At 44.8% G+C, this 18,241-nt stretch overlaps 1 protein-coding gene across 1 annotated transcript in view; it reads right to left on the bottom strand.

The window, feature by feature from the left end:
- CAMKMT (calmodulin-lysine N-methyltransferase) overlaps positions 1-18,241 on the bottom strand; it is a 785,377-nt gene that overhangs the window by 17,897 nt on the left and 749,239 nt on the right. Inside the window, 2 exon segments of the mRNA XM_029593342.1 lie at positions 6,790-6,906; positions 6,908-6,922. Coding sequence (XP_029449202.1) covers positions 6,790-6,906; positions 6,908-6,922 — 132 coding nt within the window.

Below are 18,241 nucleotides of genomic sequence, written 5' to 3'. Positions count from 1 at the left end.
TTCATGGCTCGATACAAAGTTTGCTTTTTGATCACCACAGCACACTGGGCTGACGATTTCCTGGGTGGTAACTCCTAGATTAGAACCTAACATTGTGTAACTAATAGCATGGGTTATTTTTTTCCTATATGTATCACCTTGCACTTGTCCACATTATATTTCATCTGCCATATGGACGCCCTTCTTCCAGTCTCATGAGGGTCTCCTGCAATTTATCACAATCCACTTGTGATTTAACTACTTTGAATAATTTTGTGTCATCTGCAAATTTGATCACCTCACTCATCGTACCTCTTTCCAGATCGTTTATAAATATTTAAAAAAGCACAGGTCCAAGTACAGTTCCCTGAAGCACTCCACTGTTTACCTTTTCACTGTGAAAACAGACCTGGAGGGGCTGGCCTCAAGAATTAAAGATGAAACTGGCTGCTAGGGAGCTTCCAGAGGACTCAGAGGCCCTCATTGAACCTGGCCGGATGAATCGACCGCTGCCTCCAACAACGCCCTGCGGGAGTTGAAGCCAGGCCTTAAAGCCATCCCTCTGGAGCCATCCTTCTCCCGGCCCTTGTTCCGCCCCTCTCCGGCCGAGCCTGTCCAGACTCAGGGAGAATAGCCCATGCAGGTCGGTCGGAGCCACCTCCACCCTGAAGGAAAGATAGTGGTGCAGACCTTGGCTTATGTCTCTATGCACCAGCAAGGGACACATGCTGGTCCAGTTCCCCTTGAGGCCGGGAAACTCCAGAACCCTAGGCATCATGGGGAGGATGACCCTAGGCTGATTTAACCCTGCTCCCCAGTGCACCTTCCTGTAACTCTCATCCACCCAAGGGCTCATTTACCATGCAGGCCTTCATCGATTCCAGAGCTGGAGGAAACTTATCCTATCGGACCTGGTCAAGCAACTGAATCTTCCAGTAATGCCCAGAACAACCATCGCTGGTGATCTCCTCCATCTGGGGGGGACCCGCTACCTGTCGGATTATGCACGGGGATCCTCCATGAGGAGATTTCATTTTTTGTCTTGGAGAAGGCATTACACCTAGTGGCCTGGGCCTCCCATGGTTTGAGGAACATTCTACCTGCAATCGATTGGGAGACACTGCATCTGGCCTCCTGGGGTTCCAATTGCCATATGACCTGTATACGGGATGTGCTCCGGCTCAGACATCTCCTTACCAAAGCAGTATGTGGACTTCGCGGACATGTTCTCCAAGGAGAAGGCGGAGACACTCTCTGAACATCATCCGTTCGACTGTGCTATAGACCTCCTTCCGGACTCCATGCCCCCTAGGGGTCGAGTGTACCCTCTGTCGCTTCCTGAGACCCAGGCTATTTCCCAGTACATCCGGGAGAACCTCGACAGGAGCTTCATCTGCCCTTCTACCTTGCCCGCCAGTGCTGGCTTCTTCTTTGTGGCAAAGAAGGACAGTACTCTGAGACCTTGCATCGCCTACCGGGGGTTAAATGCCATCACCTGCAGGGACAGATACCTGCTGCCTCTTATCCCAGAGCTGCTGGACCACCTCCAAGGGCGAAGATATTCACCAAGTTGGACCTTTGTGGGGCCTATAACCTGGTGCGCATCAAACCCAGGGACAAGTGGAAAACCACCTTCAACACTCGAGATGGCCACTATGAATACTTGGTGATGCCATTCGGCCTATGCAAAGCCCTGGCGGTTTTCCAAAACCTCATGAATGACGTCTTTTGTGACATGCTACACACCAGCATCATTGTTTACCTGGATGACGTCCTTATTTACTCCAAAGACTTGCTGACACACCGCCTGGAGGTCAGGCATGTCCTTCAATGCCTACATGAGCATAAGCTCTTTGCCAAGTTGGAAAAATGCCTATTTGAATGAGAGTCACTCCCCTTCCTGGGGTTCATGATCTCCATGGCGGGCTTCCACATGGACCCGAAGAAGGTCACCAACTCTTGGGGCTCCGCGCCCTGCAACGATTCCTTGGCTTCGCCAATTTCTACAGACACTTTATTCCCCAGTACTTGCGCCTGGTGGCGCCCCTTACCACTCTCACCAGGAAGGGGGCTGACGCCAAACACTGGCCACCCAAGGCAGTTGCGGCCTTTAAGGAGTTAAAAGAGACTTTCCTCCAAGAGACTTGCCTCAGACACCTGGACTCTTCACGCCTGTTCGTGGTGGAGGTGGATGCCTCCGATATAGCCGTGGGGGCCGTTCTCAGCCAATGCTCCGGTAAAGGCACCTTATTGCCCTGCTCCTACTTCTCTCGCAAGTTCATACCGGCAGAGAAGAACTACGGCATCGGGGACAAGGAGCTATTGGCCATCAAAATGGCCTTTGAGCAATGGTGGCAGTGGCTTGAGGGAGCACAGCATCCCATCACGGTTCTTGCTGACCATAATAACCTTGAATACCTCAGCTAAGCCCAACAGTTGAACCCACACCAGGCCCGCTGTTCTTCAGCCACTTTAACTTCATCCTCCAAGAACGCCAAGGCCGATGCCCTGTCCAGGGTCTATGAGACAGATGACATTCCTGCTATACCTCAATACATTCTCGACCCTGCAAAGATCCTTCTGACTGCCACCCAGATGGTGCCCCAGGGGAAGATGGTGGTACCCCTCCGTCTTCAACAGAAGGTTCTGGATTGGGCTCACGACTCCCTCACTGCCAGGCATCCTGGAAGGGCATATACGCTGGAGCTGTTACGGTGATATTACTGGTGGCCACAGATGGAGCGAGACGCCCGGGCCTACGTCAACTCCTGCCCGACTTGTGCCCAGCAGAAGCCATTGCCCAGGCACCCCTGGGGTCTCCTGCAACCTTTGCCCATGCCCGAGAAACCTTGGACCCACATATCAACCAACCAAAAACTTATCCTGATTTAATGAGCACTTTCAACTTCGCACCCCTAGCAGACCCACCAGAAACCAGCATCTGGCAACCTTACAAACTTCCTCACACAAAGCTACAAAGCTTAAATGCACCACTGTCCGTGCTCTCTCCTTAGCTGGTCCTACTCTTTGGAACAAAATGCTCCCCAATCTTCACCAGGAACAATGCCCTAAGAAATTTAAGCAGAATCTTAAGACCTGGCTCTTCAAGCAAGTATTCACATGATCTTTTTTTCCTTTATCCCCCATGGTCCTCTTCCTCTCTATCCCCGCTAGCCTTTCCCCCCTCCCCCCCCCCCCCCACACACTTGCTTCCTTCCCTCTAGCCTTTGGCCCCCATCCCTTCTCCATTCTGCTCCCCCCTCCCCTTGTCTCACTTACCTTCACTTCCTCTCTACCTGTAACTGTAAATATTTTTCAAGTTACTACCCCACTACCTATAACTGTAAATATGTTTCAATGTTGTCCCCCGCATATGTACATTTATTAATCTGTATTACTCCATTATGTATGTTAACTCAATGTTCCATGTTTAATGTAAAGCTTGTTGCTGCATTACTTTCTCTGTAAACCGATAAGATGTTCAAAATGATTGTCGGTATATAAAAAAATGTAAAAAAAAATAAAAAAAAATAAATAATAGAGCTACCTCCGCTGGATGGCAACCATGTCATCTGGGTGGTCATCGACAGATTTTCCAAAATGGAACACTTCAATGCACTACCCAAGCTTTCCTCGGCCCCCGAGCTGGCCCAACTGTTCATAAAGCATATCTTCCACCTCCATGGGCTACCCCAACATATAGCCTCTGACTGAGGGACTCAGTTCACAGACAGGTACTGGCGCTCACTGTGCAAGAAATTCAGGGTGCAACTTGACTTTACCTCAGTATACCACCCCCAGGGAAATGGGCAAGCCGAACGCACCAACTGGACCCTGAAGACTTTCCTCCGCTCATTTGTCAATGACAGAGAGGACGACTGGTCCTCCCTGCTACCCTGGGCAGAGTTCTCACACAACTTGCACACCCATTCGGTGACTGGCTCCTTACCCTTCCAGGTAGTCTACGAGCGACAACCAGTCCCACCGCTACCTACGCCACTCTCGGTGCCCTCTCTCATGGCTCAACTCACCACGCAGCAACTCTGCTCCCTCTGGAACAGTATGCAAGACAACCTCTTGCGGGCTACCAAAGCAGCCAAAAAGGGGCCAACAGACACTGCCGCCCAGCTCCTCTCTTTCAGATTGGAGACCGAGAATGGCTGAGTACACACCACATCCGCCTCCAGGTACCTTCGATGAGGTTGGCTCCCAGGTACATTGGCCCCTTCGTTATCAAAGAGCATCTAGGACCAGTTACCTACCACCTGCGCCTACCCTGAACTTTGAAGATCCACAACACATTTCACATCTCTCTCCTGAAACTGCCAGTGCTATCCTAACCTCATCGTAAGCCGCCCGAGCCACAGGACTTGGCATCTGAAGACCAGATATACCAAGTGAAGGAGGTCCTGGATGTGAGATTAAAAAAAAAAAACCAGAAGGGACTACCTTACACCGTGGAACAACTTTTATTGGAAAAGCCTGACTCAAAATTGAAGCTGAGTTTCGCCAAAAGGCTGCATCAGGGGCTTTATGCTGTAACCTTGTACTCACAGCTACATATATCGGTATATCAATCTGAGCATTAACCCTCACCTTCCCCTCCCTTCCTCTACCTAACCCACCCCCCGGCCCTATCTAAACCCCCCCCCCTACCTTTGTCCACAGATTTACGCCTCCCGGAGGGAGAAGTAAATCCACGCGCGCCAAGATGCAACCCGGGGGCAGTTCCGGAGGGCGCGGCCACGCCCCCGGACCGCCCCGGGCTGAAACCACGCCCCCGGGCCCGCCCCCAAAACGCCGTGTCCCGCCCCCAAAACGCCACGTCGATTGGCCCCGCCCCCGACACGCCCCCGACAAAAAAACCCCGGGACTTACGCGAGTCCTGGGGCTCTGCGCGTGCCGGCAGGCCTATGGAAAATAGGCGCGCCGGTGCGCAAGGCCCTGCTCGTGTAAATCCGGGCGGATTTACGCGAGCAGGGCTTTGAAAATCCGCCCGACTAGGAATACCTGATCACCTGGGAAGGATTTGGGCCTGAGGAGAATACCTGGGAACCCGCCTCAAACATTCTTGACAAGGCGCTCCTCCAACAGTTCCACACGGCTCACCCCGGCAAACCTGGCCCTTCTAAGAAGGGGCATAAAGGAGGGAGTACTATTAGGATTTCCGGCCGCAGCCACCCATGGGCGGGCCCCCTTACCTGCTCCAGCAGGCATCCCATTCTGGCCCTCTCCTCCGCCGCATGAGGTGGCCAGGCCCTGAATCCTGCTGTAGCGGCCTGCCTGCACAGCATGACATGCCGCTGGCCCGGCCTCGGCATCCGCCTCTCTAGGCACGTGTGGGATGTTCTCCTCCATTTAAAGGGCCCGCGGTGGGAAACTTTGCTGCGGGCCCGGGAGATGACGTCACCTCAGCCAAGTATTTAAATCCGGCTCTGACTTCTGCACTTTGCCTCAGCAACGGGTCTTGCTCTGTTCTTAAGTGCATAGTCTGCATTGTTCCTGATCCTGTGTTCCAGCCTTGCCTTCCTGATCCTGCATTCAGGTCCTGCTCCTGCCCTTAGTCTGACTCCCCGGTTTTGGACTTCTGCCAGGTATCTCGTCTCCACCTGCCTGATCCTTGCCTGATGCTCCGACTTTGCTTGACCTCCACCCGCCCTGACCTCCAGCTTGTCTCTTCGTCTTGCCTGCCTGCTGCCCGTCCCAACCTTTGGCCTGCTCCTGGTTTCATCTGTCCGCCGCCTGCCTCAACCCTTGCCTGCCCAACGCTGTGCTGTCTTCTTCTTTGGACTCCTCGACATGAGAGACCCGCACCTAAGTCCTGCCGGCCCCGGCACTCAAGGGCTCAACCTGTGGGGAACCTCTCAGCCTACACTGCCTCCTGATGATGAGGGCCACTAGGGGCCTTCCCCTGGTGGCAGTATCAACTTCGTCTCAGCTCAAGGGTCCACATACGCAACAAAATCACCAGTTAAAATGTTCATAGATTGTCAAGCATGATAACATATTTTAAGATTTTATTTTTCATACATATGCGGCCCTACATTATAACATGTACATATATGTAGGCTGAATATAACAAGATTATACATTTTATTTTGCAGTTCTGGTTGAAGACATAGGAACACAAAAACCAAATTACATGAATTTTTCTCTGATTAAATATTATATATTTGAAATAAAGACATTTCCTCAAAGTTTGTGATGGCACATCATTCACTCACTGCTGTGTGTTACTCTATACCTATAAATAATAACAAGGAGACTGATAACAGTGGATTTATGTAAGCAAGCTTAGAAATCACTCTTCGATAAGTGCTTGTGACCTAAATCTTGTAGTGCCTCTAACCCCAAGCTGTGAAATGCTGTTTGAGATTTATCACTATGACGTTGCCAAATGACCCAGCCATAAAGCAACCAGAAATAAGAATTTAAGATATGATATAACACAATTAGATATTCACCTTCTATTTATTTTTATTTCATTATTCAAATTATTAAAATGAACTGTATACTGTACAAATGCTAATGTTGTTACTACCCATTTTAATCTGAATTAACAACATGATTTCTATAAATAATTCTACCATTAACTGAAAGACTGATTTGTTCTATTAAGTAAAAATATTCTAGACATGGAGATAAAAAATGATTTTCTACTGCACAAAATAATCAGCAAAATAGTTGTTTGGAAGCTGCATACCTATTGAGTACTTTAATCATGCATTTAGGTTACCTGCCAACAAGACTGTGCTCTTTTAAAAATGAAACATGGATTAAAGTGTTATCTAACACAGACAGAAAACTAACCTTGGAGTGGAAGTTGGAAATGTGCTCATCATAATTTTCATGTCTTTGGATGGTAAACCCGCCTTTTCAGCTAGACTGCAGAATAGATTTTAAAAGTATACCTCTGAGAGGTGCAAAATATCATCGCTTTTCCCTAGAACGACAAAAAGGGATGTCTCACATTTTCAGAAATGTAAGGTAACCAGGTTTAGAACATATATCTAAGTAGGCATGCTGTAGAAACTGACAGGTTCTTTGGTAGAAGAGAATTCATCATGGCTAAACCTAACCGTGAGATAACCTGTATATCACAAATGAAGATGCAATTAAAAACAGTCAAATATTTGTGTACAACATATATATATATATATATATATATATATATGGTTGATAGATGCAATTTCTTATCCTCTTAAAGAAATAGTTAATAAACACATTATCATAAATCATAACATTTACCATGAACAACCTTTGGCATTATGCCAATGTGGCAAACCAAACAACATGGGGGCACAATATACATAAGGTTTGATCTAAACTTAAGAACCAGGGTCCCAAATAAGTTTAGAGAAATCTGAATAACTACTGAAACACAGGCATGTAATAAACTACTTCTGGAGATTCCTGCGTCCAAGTATTTCAAAACAAACTAGCAGGTCATCTTATGCCCATTCTACTTTTAAATCTAATTCATTAAAAATAAGTTTTTACTACTATTAAAAGAAAACAGATGGATGGATCTAAATATTTTTGCTTTATTTGCAAAAGTATATAAAATAATGTTGATCAGTTGTTACAAAATCTTTCATCATTTAGCTAGCTTCTGCCATAACATAGATCTTGGGAGAAGTGGTTTCATCAGGGACTTGCAAAGACACGAGGACCTTATTGTACAGAGCATTGGAAATGCCATTGCTGTTCCGTAAACAAAAATCTTTAGGTAAATGTTATAATCATCCTTATATTAACTTATTTTTTAAATATTTTTAGGGAAAGAACCTTCAAAACCTAAACAAAATAAAAGGAAGAGGAAAGAAGAAATCAGGATGCTCTAAACTCTGTTATCCTAACTTACTTAGCATAACTATGAACTGTTAACATAGGCCACTGCTGCCCCAGACATGGATTGTATCAGATATCTTCTGTTAATAAGCAGCACTGAATGAGCCATTATCTGTGGATGATGTCATCAGGCAGCACTGAATAGATTTGTCTGTCCAAGTTAGTAGAGCTTTGACTTCTATTGAGCATGTGCGGGAGCTCCCACGCGGGCATTGCCTTAGAGTCTCCACAATCTGTTTTTGTCTGCACTTCGCAGAAAATTATTCTCCTCACTTATTCAGGATTACAAGACCCACAAAAGCATTTTCAGTGCTAACTCTGGCCTCTAGGAAACCTGAGGGTTTAAATACTGCTCTTGTGGACAAATTGGGTAGATTTAAAAAGGTGTGCACACGCATCCATGTGTGAGAGCTTCCCGGTGCGCACACATGGATGTGTCGATTTTATAACATGCCTGCGCTGGCGCACACATGTTATAAAATCCCATGACTGCACGTGCAGGGGGGCCCTATTTTATAAGATTATGCACAGCGACGCAATCGGGCCTCCCCGAGTTCCCTAACCCCCCCTACCCATACTCCCTCCCTCTTCCCCTCTTCCCCTCTCCTCCCCTCTCCTCCCCACCCCCCTAAACCCTGTCTCCTACCTTTTCTTTTTTTTTTTTTCATTACTTACTGCTCTGTTGGAGCAGAAGTAATTTGCACGTGCCCTGCCGACTGCCAGCGCGCATTTCTCTGGCACAGTGGCAAATGGCCGCTGTACCGGCCACCTCCAGTCCCACCCCTCCCCTCCCCTCTCTCTAGGCCCAGCACTTAGGCGCATATCAGGGGTTACCCATGTGGTTGAGCCCCTTTGAAAATGTATGTGGCACGCACAAGACCCAGCCACGTGAGTAACCCCTGGGATTTAAGCGCCAGGCATTTAAAATCTACTCGATTATGTCTATTACTGATGGCCATAATTAATATCTCTGTTTGCGCCTAGACTATGACCAGCTTAACTGCCCTGAGTATGGTAGGATGTTGCTGTTAGCCAATGATCAAGAGTAGCAAAAGTAGCAGGACTCAGGTCCGAGGAACAGAGCAGAGCAGGTCCACTTCCAGGAGCACAATATTTCTCCTCTGCTAGAAGCAGTGCTAGTAAGTCTTCTGGAGTAACTCCAACATAGGAAAGATCCATTGAGTCGATGAAAGGACTTGGAAAATGTAGGCATTGAGACTCCTTGGCGCTTTCAGTGAGTTTAGCAACAATGCCAGATAAAAAATTGAAAACACGATACAGCATCAAAGCACCTCCAAATGCTCCGCAGAAGCTTCACTCATCACTGCTGTATTGAAGAAATCATCACAGGCCTCAAAGCACGACACATCTAAGGCCAGGAAGTATACCACATATAAGCACCAGGCACACAGTGCATTAGATCGCCCAATGCACAGGACACTGAAGCGCCCATTGCACAACACATCAGCTCAGTGCACACCAATGCACTCGATACATACAATGGAGCAAATTCAAAGTGCACCAAAGAATCAGATCAGAATCTTCAGAAAAGGATAAAAAGCACTCAAAACACAATGAGTAAAGGATCTGGTAAACAGCTACACCCTTTTACAATACTTCCAGTACCTCCTGAGAAACGCTAAGCTCAGGACATATTGAAAGCTGCTTTATCAATGCAAAGGTATGCCTCTAGGGTTCTGAGTTCCTATGAAACTAGACTACAATTGCCTCAGCCTACAACTATGATAGTACCAGTCTCCCATCTACTACATCAAGGACTGTGGCTTCAAATGACAGATTCTATCTGTTCACTGCTGCTACCAGCTGGTTAGCCTTCAGCCTTGGATCAGGAACCCATACTTGTATCAGAGGAAGATGCTCTGCCACTAACTCTAGAACAGCGATCTCAGCAGGCAATGGAATAGATGACTGATATAGGAAGTAATTTGTTCACATCTTTACTTCCACAGACAGAACAACCAAAGTTCCCAACTGTCTACCCCATTATTCCATGTCACCTCAAAAGGTAATGCTGAAAGAAGAAGGTCTCCCTTAAATGAAGATCCCCCACCTACATTGGTGCCCTCACAGAAACTAAGTTTTCTGAGTTCATCGCAATCTTTCTGGTCCTCCCATCACTCTCTAGGGGAGTCTCCAGGCATCTCTACAGGCATTTGGACTTGCCTCCAGAACCACCTGAGCACTCATCTCCACCAGAAGATCTAATGTATTCTAGGTTTATGGAGAGAATGGAAACAACACTCAAGACTAAAATACAAAAAGACCCAGACCAGAGAATGAAAGTTATGGACATATTAAAAGTACTTGATATACCTGCTGAACCTTTTACATTAGCAACACAGGCAGTGTAGGATACAGTTCTTTAATATGGCCAAAGAGTGGGATATTTGCCCCATATAACCCAGTGGAAACAAGGCACAAACACTGAGAGAAATTGGCAAAAGTATATATGTGAGCTTTATTCCTACTAAGAACTAGTAAACACTTCCCCCAACAATTATAGGCAATGAAATCAGCAATGTAACAGCAAAGGATTCAGATTATATGTTAACCTAGCAACTGAGTACATAAAAGCAATACAATATGAAAGAACATATATACACATGATCACTTATGAGAATGACCTGGAAGAAAGGATATATAGTGTAGGCACATCTCTTGAGTGATGGCTCCCCTCTTTCACCCTTAGCAGTGTCTACGATGAAAGGTCTCATTGGAGGAGCTGGTGGTGAACCAGGTTGCATGGGCAGTAATTAGTGTTGGTTGTCCACTCAGTGTAAAGGGCTACTGCTAAATCCCTAACTTATATACTCTTAATTTGCAAACTAGTACTGGGCAACCATTCAGTTATGGGATGATAGCCAAGCCTGGGCTTATTCTTGGCCATAGTGTCACCACCCCCAACTAGGAAGTAAAGGGGAAGGGGGGTTCTATAAGTTATATCCTAGATCAGTGGACCCAACCCTGTCCTAGGGGCCCACCAGCCAGTCAGGTTTTCAGGATATCCACAATGAATATGCATGAGAGAAAATTTGCATGTTAAGGAGGCAATGCATGCAACTTTTCTCTCATGCATATTCATTGTGGATATCCTGAAAACCCGACTGGCTGGTGGGCCCCCAGGACAGGGTTGGGAACCACTGTCCTAGATGTTTTAATTTCATCTTTCAGTGAAACAGAAAGGTATTTCCTCATTCCTGAGCTGACTGAGCCACTATACCTACTTCCTCTTTTGAGTTTGGAAATATCTTCTTAATGTCTCTTCTAAATACAAGGGAAAATATTTCTCTCTTGTTAAATACTTGAAAGGAAAGCATTTAATGTAAGATTTCAGAACAGATTTTGTCATTTTACCAAAACATTATAAGCTAGTTTATTCTAAGCAAGCTACAGAACTTTTCTTCCAATCTATTTTGGTCATAGAAGTAGTTCCTCATTTCTGTACCCTCAGCCATTCTGGGCAGATGTCCAGTTCTGGGTGTCCGGCCAGGAATGCCTGACCTCTCTTATCTACAGAAGCAAATGGATGCCTGTAAGACTTATTTCCTAGCCATAACAAGACTGACTGATTCCAATGTCTACACGTCAGCCCTAAGGTCTGAAATGTTGACAAATTTGTCTTTTCTGGCAGGGGGAAAATGCCTCCATATTATCCCAGTATCTCAAATGCAGTCTCATATGGCTAACACAAACTATAACATATCAAATATACTATATCAATTCTAATGCAAGCAGTGTTTCATTCTGCAACTTGCCAGTTTCTTATTAAGTAAAACAATTAGCAATAATATTTTATTGTATATTAGCAAGCAGAATATACTGTATGTGTGGCCCTTGGCAGTGATCCATTTTACATAGGGGCAAACTGACCCTCCATATATATTTTCCCTAATTCTTAAATCCAATACAGGTTCTCATGAAGATGTGGATAACCTCATATTCTGGAATAACTGTGGCCAGAAAGTTAGATCTGAAATTTAGAATAAAAAAGTCACTGTGGTATGGGATTGTCCAACTACCACATAATTCCATAGTAGAGGAATCCACCACAAAAAAGACAAAAAATATCCTGCCTTTATTCTAATACATTCCCAGGGAATTATCACATTTTAGATGACTTTGGGAAGAAAATCTTCCAAGGCACTATGCTAACAGTGAGGATTACTCAGCATCAGTTTTATATGGTGCAATACATCTATCAGTGTGTTCAGAACCTAAAACTTTATATACGTTCAACTTCTGAAACAGGGGAACAAATAACTCCCATGCCACTCTCGACTTAGCGGAAGCCATCAGACATCTTCTAAGCTCAGTCTACGACTCCTTCGATACCACTGCGCATACTTCTGCAGCATCCATGGGAGCCCATCGCATGGCGTGGCTAAGAGCAAGTGAAATACAGGAAGACATACACAAAAAACTCACTCACCTTCCATGTTTAGGGGAGAGCCTCTTTGGAGAAAAGCTTTGAGAGACAGTGTCCCAGATGTGGTATCGTAGACTTGGTCCCAGATAAAGGAACAGAATGTGGCAGTTCAGTCTTTGTCAACTTCTGCGGAACACCATACTACAGGAAGGCGTCCCTACCTTCTTTATAAGCAGTCATACTATTCAAGAAGAACATATGGACCATATCATCAATATTGCTTGCCGTTTTTCCAATCTAATCGGCAGCAGTCTCAAACAACACAAACCAGGGGTCAACCAAGAGACTGAAGACAACAAAACCTCCGCAACAGCAATCAGCAAAAGCAGCTCAAACATTTTGATCCTCCACAAACTGCAGTCATACATACAAGTAGGGGCAGAATCCAGGCATACTCAACAAACAGGAAACAAATAACAACAGATTAATGAGTCTTAAAAATAGTACAACAGGGCTATCACCTCAATTTCTCAAAACAACCATTGATTCCACACACTATTGTATCACTCTCCGACCTATACCATCTGTCTTTTTTGAATCAAGAAATTTAGAAACTTCTACAACAAAATATGATACAAGCAATATCGTCTTCACTTCACAACCATGGATTTTATTCCCAATATTTTTTAATCCCCAAAAAGATGAGAGGACTCTGACACATCTTAGATCTATGGACTCTCAATCAACATCCTCCAATGAGAAAAATTCAAGATCACTTCTCTCAGCACAAGTCTTTCCATTCATTCAACACAATGATTGGATGTGATCATTAGACCTCAAGGACACTTAGGCACATATACCGATACATCCCTTTTGATGGCGTTACCTCTGTTTCAGATTGGGAAAGAACTATTACCAATACAAGGTTCTTCCATTTCGACTCTCTTCTGCCCCCAGAGTCTTCATGAAATGCTGTGCGGTTTCAGTAGCACACCTATGTTGCCATGGGATTCGAATACTTCCTTACTTGGATGACTCGTTAATAGTAGCCCCAGCAAGGAATAATCTCCTAACTCACACCAAACTAATGATACACTACCTTCAGTCCCTGGGTTTTCTCATTAACTACAAGAAATCCATTCTACAACTCACTCAGTGTCTTTAATTTATTGGAGCTCAAATAGATTCCATGCTATCAAGGCATTTCTCCCCATTGACAGTTTCAACCCTTCGAAAGATCATGGGCATAGTTACTGAAAATGTCATCAACAAGAGCCCACCGCATACTAGTGTTCTTAGGACTCCTAGCAGCAGTTATTCACATAGTCCTTTTGATGTGCTTATACATGCTTTGCCTTCAATGGGGACTCAGAAGCCAATAGACCAGTTACTCCAATTATTCCACTCCAAGGTGATTGTAACTAGAGATGTGAATCGTGTCCTCGATCGTCTTAACGATCGATTTCGGCTGGGAGGGGGAGGGAATCGTATTGTTGCCGTTTGGGTGTTTAAAGTATCGTGAAAATCGTGAAAATCGTGAGCCGGCACACTAAAACTCCCTAAAACCCACCCCCGACCCTTTAAATTAAATCCCCCCCCCCCCCCGAACCCCCCCAAATGCCTTAAATTACCTGGGGGCCCAGCGGCGGTCCGGAACGGCAGCGGTCTGGAACGGCCTCCTGCAATTGAATCGTGTTGTCTTCAGCCGGTGCTATTTTTCAAAATGGCGGCGCAAAATGGCGGCGGCCATAGACCAACACGATTCAACTGCAGGAGGTCGTTCCGGACCCCCGCTGGACTTTTGGCAAGTCTTGTGGGGGTCAGGAGGCCCCCCCAAGCTGGCCAAAAGTCCCTGGGGGTCCAGCGGGGGTCCGGAAAACGATCTCCTGCCGTGAATCGTTTTCCGTACGGAAAATGGCGCCGACAGGAGATCGACTGCAGGAGGTCATTCAGCAGCGGTCCGGAACCCCCGCTGAACGACCTCCTGCAGTCGATCTCCTGCCGGCGCCATTTCCGTACGGAAAACGATTCGTGGCAGGAGATCGTTTTCCGGACCCCCGCTGGACCCCCAGGGACTTTTGGCCAGCTTGGGGGGGCCTCCTGACCCCCACAAGACTTGCCAAAAGTCCAGCGGGGGTCCGGAACGACCTCCTGCAGTCGAATCGTGTTGGTCTATGGCCGCCGCCATTTTGCGCCGCCATTTTGAAAAATGGCGCCGGCTGAAGACAACACGATTCAATTGCAGGAGGCCGTTCCAGACCGCTGCCGTTCCGGACCGCCGCTGGACCCCCAGGTAATTTAAGGCATTTGGGGGGGGTTCGGGGAGGGTGGGGGATTTAATTTAAAGGGTCGGGGGTGGGTTTTAGGGGGTTTTAGTGTGCTGGTTTTCCTGCCCTCCCCCTTCCCCCGATTTACGATTTTTTGACGATAAATCGGGGGAATTGGTATTGTATCGTGGCCCTAACGATTTTTGACGATTTAAAATATATCGGACGATATTTTAAATCGTCAAAAAACGATTCACATCCCTAATTGTAACCACAGAGATGCAACAAGCAATACACTGGTGGTTAAAACCATATGTCCTACAGAGTGGAGCACCCCGCCAGGCAATCTCACACCAAGTAATATTAATGACAGATGCATCTTCATTGGGCTGGGAGACCACACTGGGCACTACAAGATGTAGGGTGTCTGGTCATTACAATAACTTACTAGAGCGCCAGACAATGCTCAATGCTCTTGTGAATTTCTGACACTTTCTATGAGGAAAAAGTATGATTCACATGGACAATCAAGTTGCCATGTTTTATATCAACAAACAGGGAAGTATGGGATCTTGGCTCTTCTGTCATGAAGTCTTTCTCATCTGGAAATGGGCAAAGCAAAATGAGACAACACTACAAGCAACATACTTGCCAGGAATAGCGAACACAATGGTAGACAAACTCAGCAGAATATTCCGCCCACACGAGTGATCTCTATCACAAAGCATAACTGACTCTCCATTCAGACTGTGGGGATGACCATGGATCATGGAATGGATCAGAACAGGAAGCTGAATCGATTATGTTCTATTTGTCCCAGTGCTCTATGAAAGGTTCCAAACATCTTCCTAATCTAATGGGAAGCAGGCCTTGGGTTCGCTTGTCCTCCAATACTGCTCATGAAAAACTGTTCAGAAATTAATGTGAGACCAAACCAAAATGATCTTAAACCTCCCATCCAATTGGGAGATGACCCTGCACTTCTAACCCAAGAAGCAGGCTCCTTGTTAAACTGCCAGCTATACATCTAACAACTTGGATGTTGAATGCTTGGCTCTAGCAAAATGATCTCTATCAGAATCTATACAGGATATCTTGCTCTCAGCAAGAAAACAATCCACAAGACCCAGTTACTCATCCAAGTGGAAACATTACTAAGATTGGTGTTCCTCACATAACCTGAATCCCTTCACATGTGAACCTTGCCATTTACTATCTTACTTTTACCATCTTTCCCATAAAGATTGGCAACTACATCAGTACAAGCACAACTATCATTCCCCAGAGGATGAAGCTCTATGCACCCTTTAGTCTTCAGGTTCGTGAAGGGACTCCTACATTTGCATCCGCTGCTAAGAAAACCACCTGGGACATCAACATACTTCTCACTTCACTAAGGAAAGCTCCCTTTGAATCTATGGAAACTGATTCTCTAAAATACTTAACATAGAAAGTTATTTTTCCAGTAGCAGTGACCTCATTCAAAGAATTTGTGAGCTACAAGCTTTAGTCCATTACCATGCAATTCTTCCATGATAAGGTAAGACTCTGAACACATCCAAAATATTTGACAAAAGTAGTATCTGCTTTTCATCTAAACCAGTCAATTGTGCTTCTGACTTTCTTCCCTAAACCTCATATACAATGATGAAAAGTTGCTACATGTGGAAGACTGAAAGAGAGCTCTAGAGTACTATTTATTTATTTATTTATTTAACTTTTTTATATACCAACATTCAAGACGGTGGTCCCATCATGCTGGTTCACAAGAAACAGGGGTGTAATTATAATAAACTTTACCATTTAAACAATAGTGCAGAAAAGCAGTTACAAATAACAAGGAAAACAATAACTTGGAATGAGAAGGGAAATGAAGATCAGATAGTTATATATAAGTATAAATAACATTGTAAGAGGTGGCTATTAATGCTAATGCTAGCGGAGCGTGTTGAAAGAAGGAAGTTAGATGGAATTGGAGTTAGGAAAGGCTCTGCGTGAACAGCCACGTCTTGAGTCTTTTCTTGAATGTTGAGATGTTGGTTCCATTCTAAGATCCGGGGGAATAGAGTTCCATAATGTTGGACCGGCTGTGGAGAATGCCCAAATGCAGAATGCAATACTACAAATGCAGAATGCAAACTCACAGGAAAGCATCACAATTATTTGTTTCATATGATCTCAACAGATTGGGAACACCTGTAACTAAAAGAACATTATCGAATTGGATAACTTCTTGCATACAACATTACTACACAGCGACTGGACTCAATCTCACTAATCCAGTTAGAGCTCACCAAGTATGAGCAGTATCAACCTCCATAGTGTATTTAGGCTCATGTGCATAGAGGACATATGTAAAGCAGCTACTCGGTCATCGGTGCATACCTTCGCATCTCACTACTGCTTAGAAGACATAACTGCTGCAGAAAGCGCAGTGGGACAAGCAGTCTGGCACCATGCAGTTTACAAATAGTCTGCTCTGCATGGTAGAGTCCGGGTTGCTAAATCTATAATGCTATGCTGCAACTCTCAGCTTGGTTCTCCCCATAGATCATGGCTAATTCAGCCTGCTTATTGACGGAAAAAAGCAGGATGAATTAGACATGAGATGCCCGCCCTCCTTCCAGGATAGCAGACATTTCTATTCGATTAACTTTGAAACAGACCGAGGAGATTCTAAGGCAACGCCCAAACTGGAACTCAGTAGAGCTCAAAATTCTACTAGCTTGGAGAGACAACTCCGTTCAGTGCCGCCTTGATATCATCCTCCACAGATCATGGCTAATTCATCCTGCTATCTATAGAAACACCATTTATGTAAGCAAACATGCTTTGTCTGTAGTGAGTGAAAAATATAATATAATATATGTACATTATATATAGCAAAAAAAATAGAAGAACTAGGATGATGGAAGTAATAGCAAGTCAGCCAGGATGTGCATTTGGAGCCTATGCTTTTCTCCCATAGAAAAAAATAGAAGAATGGTCTTAATGAACCAGGTTAATCACAACAGAGAGTTTTATCTATCCCCTATACTCAATGATACATCACGTACAAAATAGGGGAAACTATAATATTTCAATTGTCCTGCTAAATTTAAACATCCCAACATTTTATTCCACATATATCCTTTTATTCAATCATTTAAACAAACAATAGCAAACCTTATTTTTTTTACAATGTGCTTAAAACATATTAATAAGGGCATATGTGGCATATATGTTGTTCCACATTAAATAAGCTGCTTAAAATTCATATTCATTACCCATCCCCCTAAAATATTACACACATACTCATCATTCATACTTCACACTCATACTACCAGTCCATCTAAGGACATTAATTAAAACTAACTCCAATAACAACCCCTTTATCACAGTAATCTTGCATATAATTTTTTAAACTGATGTTTCTTCTATCATCCCTACAAGGATCCTTGTTTCGCCCCTAGAGGCTTCCTCAGGGGATATAATCTTCTCTTCTCTTCATTTGATTTTCCCCATTCCCAGCATCAATATCTTCAACAGCCTCAGCTATCGTTATGTATCCACAACAGTGTCCTCCACCTACAATATGTAAGAAGAGCGTGTTACCAATTATACACTCCCTTGTATTAACTCTAGTATTCACATTCTTGAATCGCCACTTACTGGTAACTCCTCACGTAAGTATTTTCACCATTTTTCAGCTTCCATATATCATGCCGATTCTACAAAATTCACATAATGCTTATCAAAAACATCCCCGACACCAAAT

The sequence above is a fragment of the Rhinatrema bivittatum genome, chromosome 3, assembly GCF_901001135.1.
Source record: "Rhinatrema bivittatum chromosome 3, aRhiBiv1.1, whole genome shotgun sequence".
In the NCBI taxonomy this organism is placed as follows: domain Eukaryota; kingdom Metazoa; phylum Chordata; class Amphibia; order Gymnophiona; family Rhinatrematidae; genus Rhinatrema; species Rhinatrema bivittatum.
This window is presented reverse-complemented; position numbering and strand designations above follow the sequence as displayed.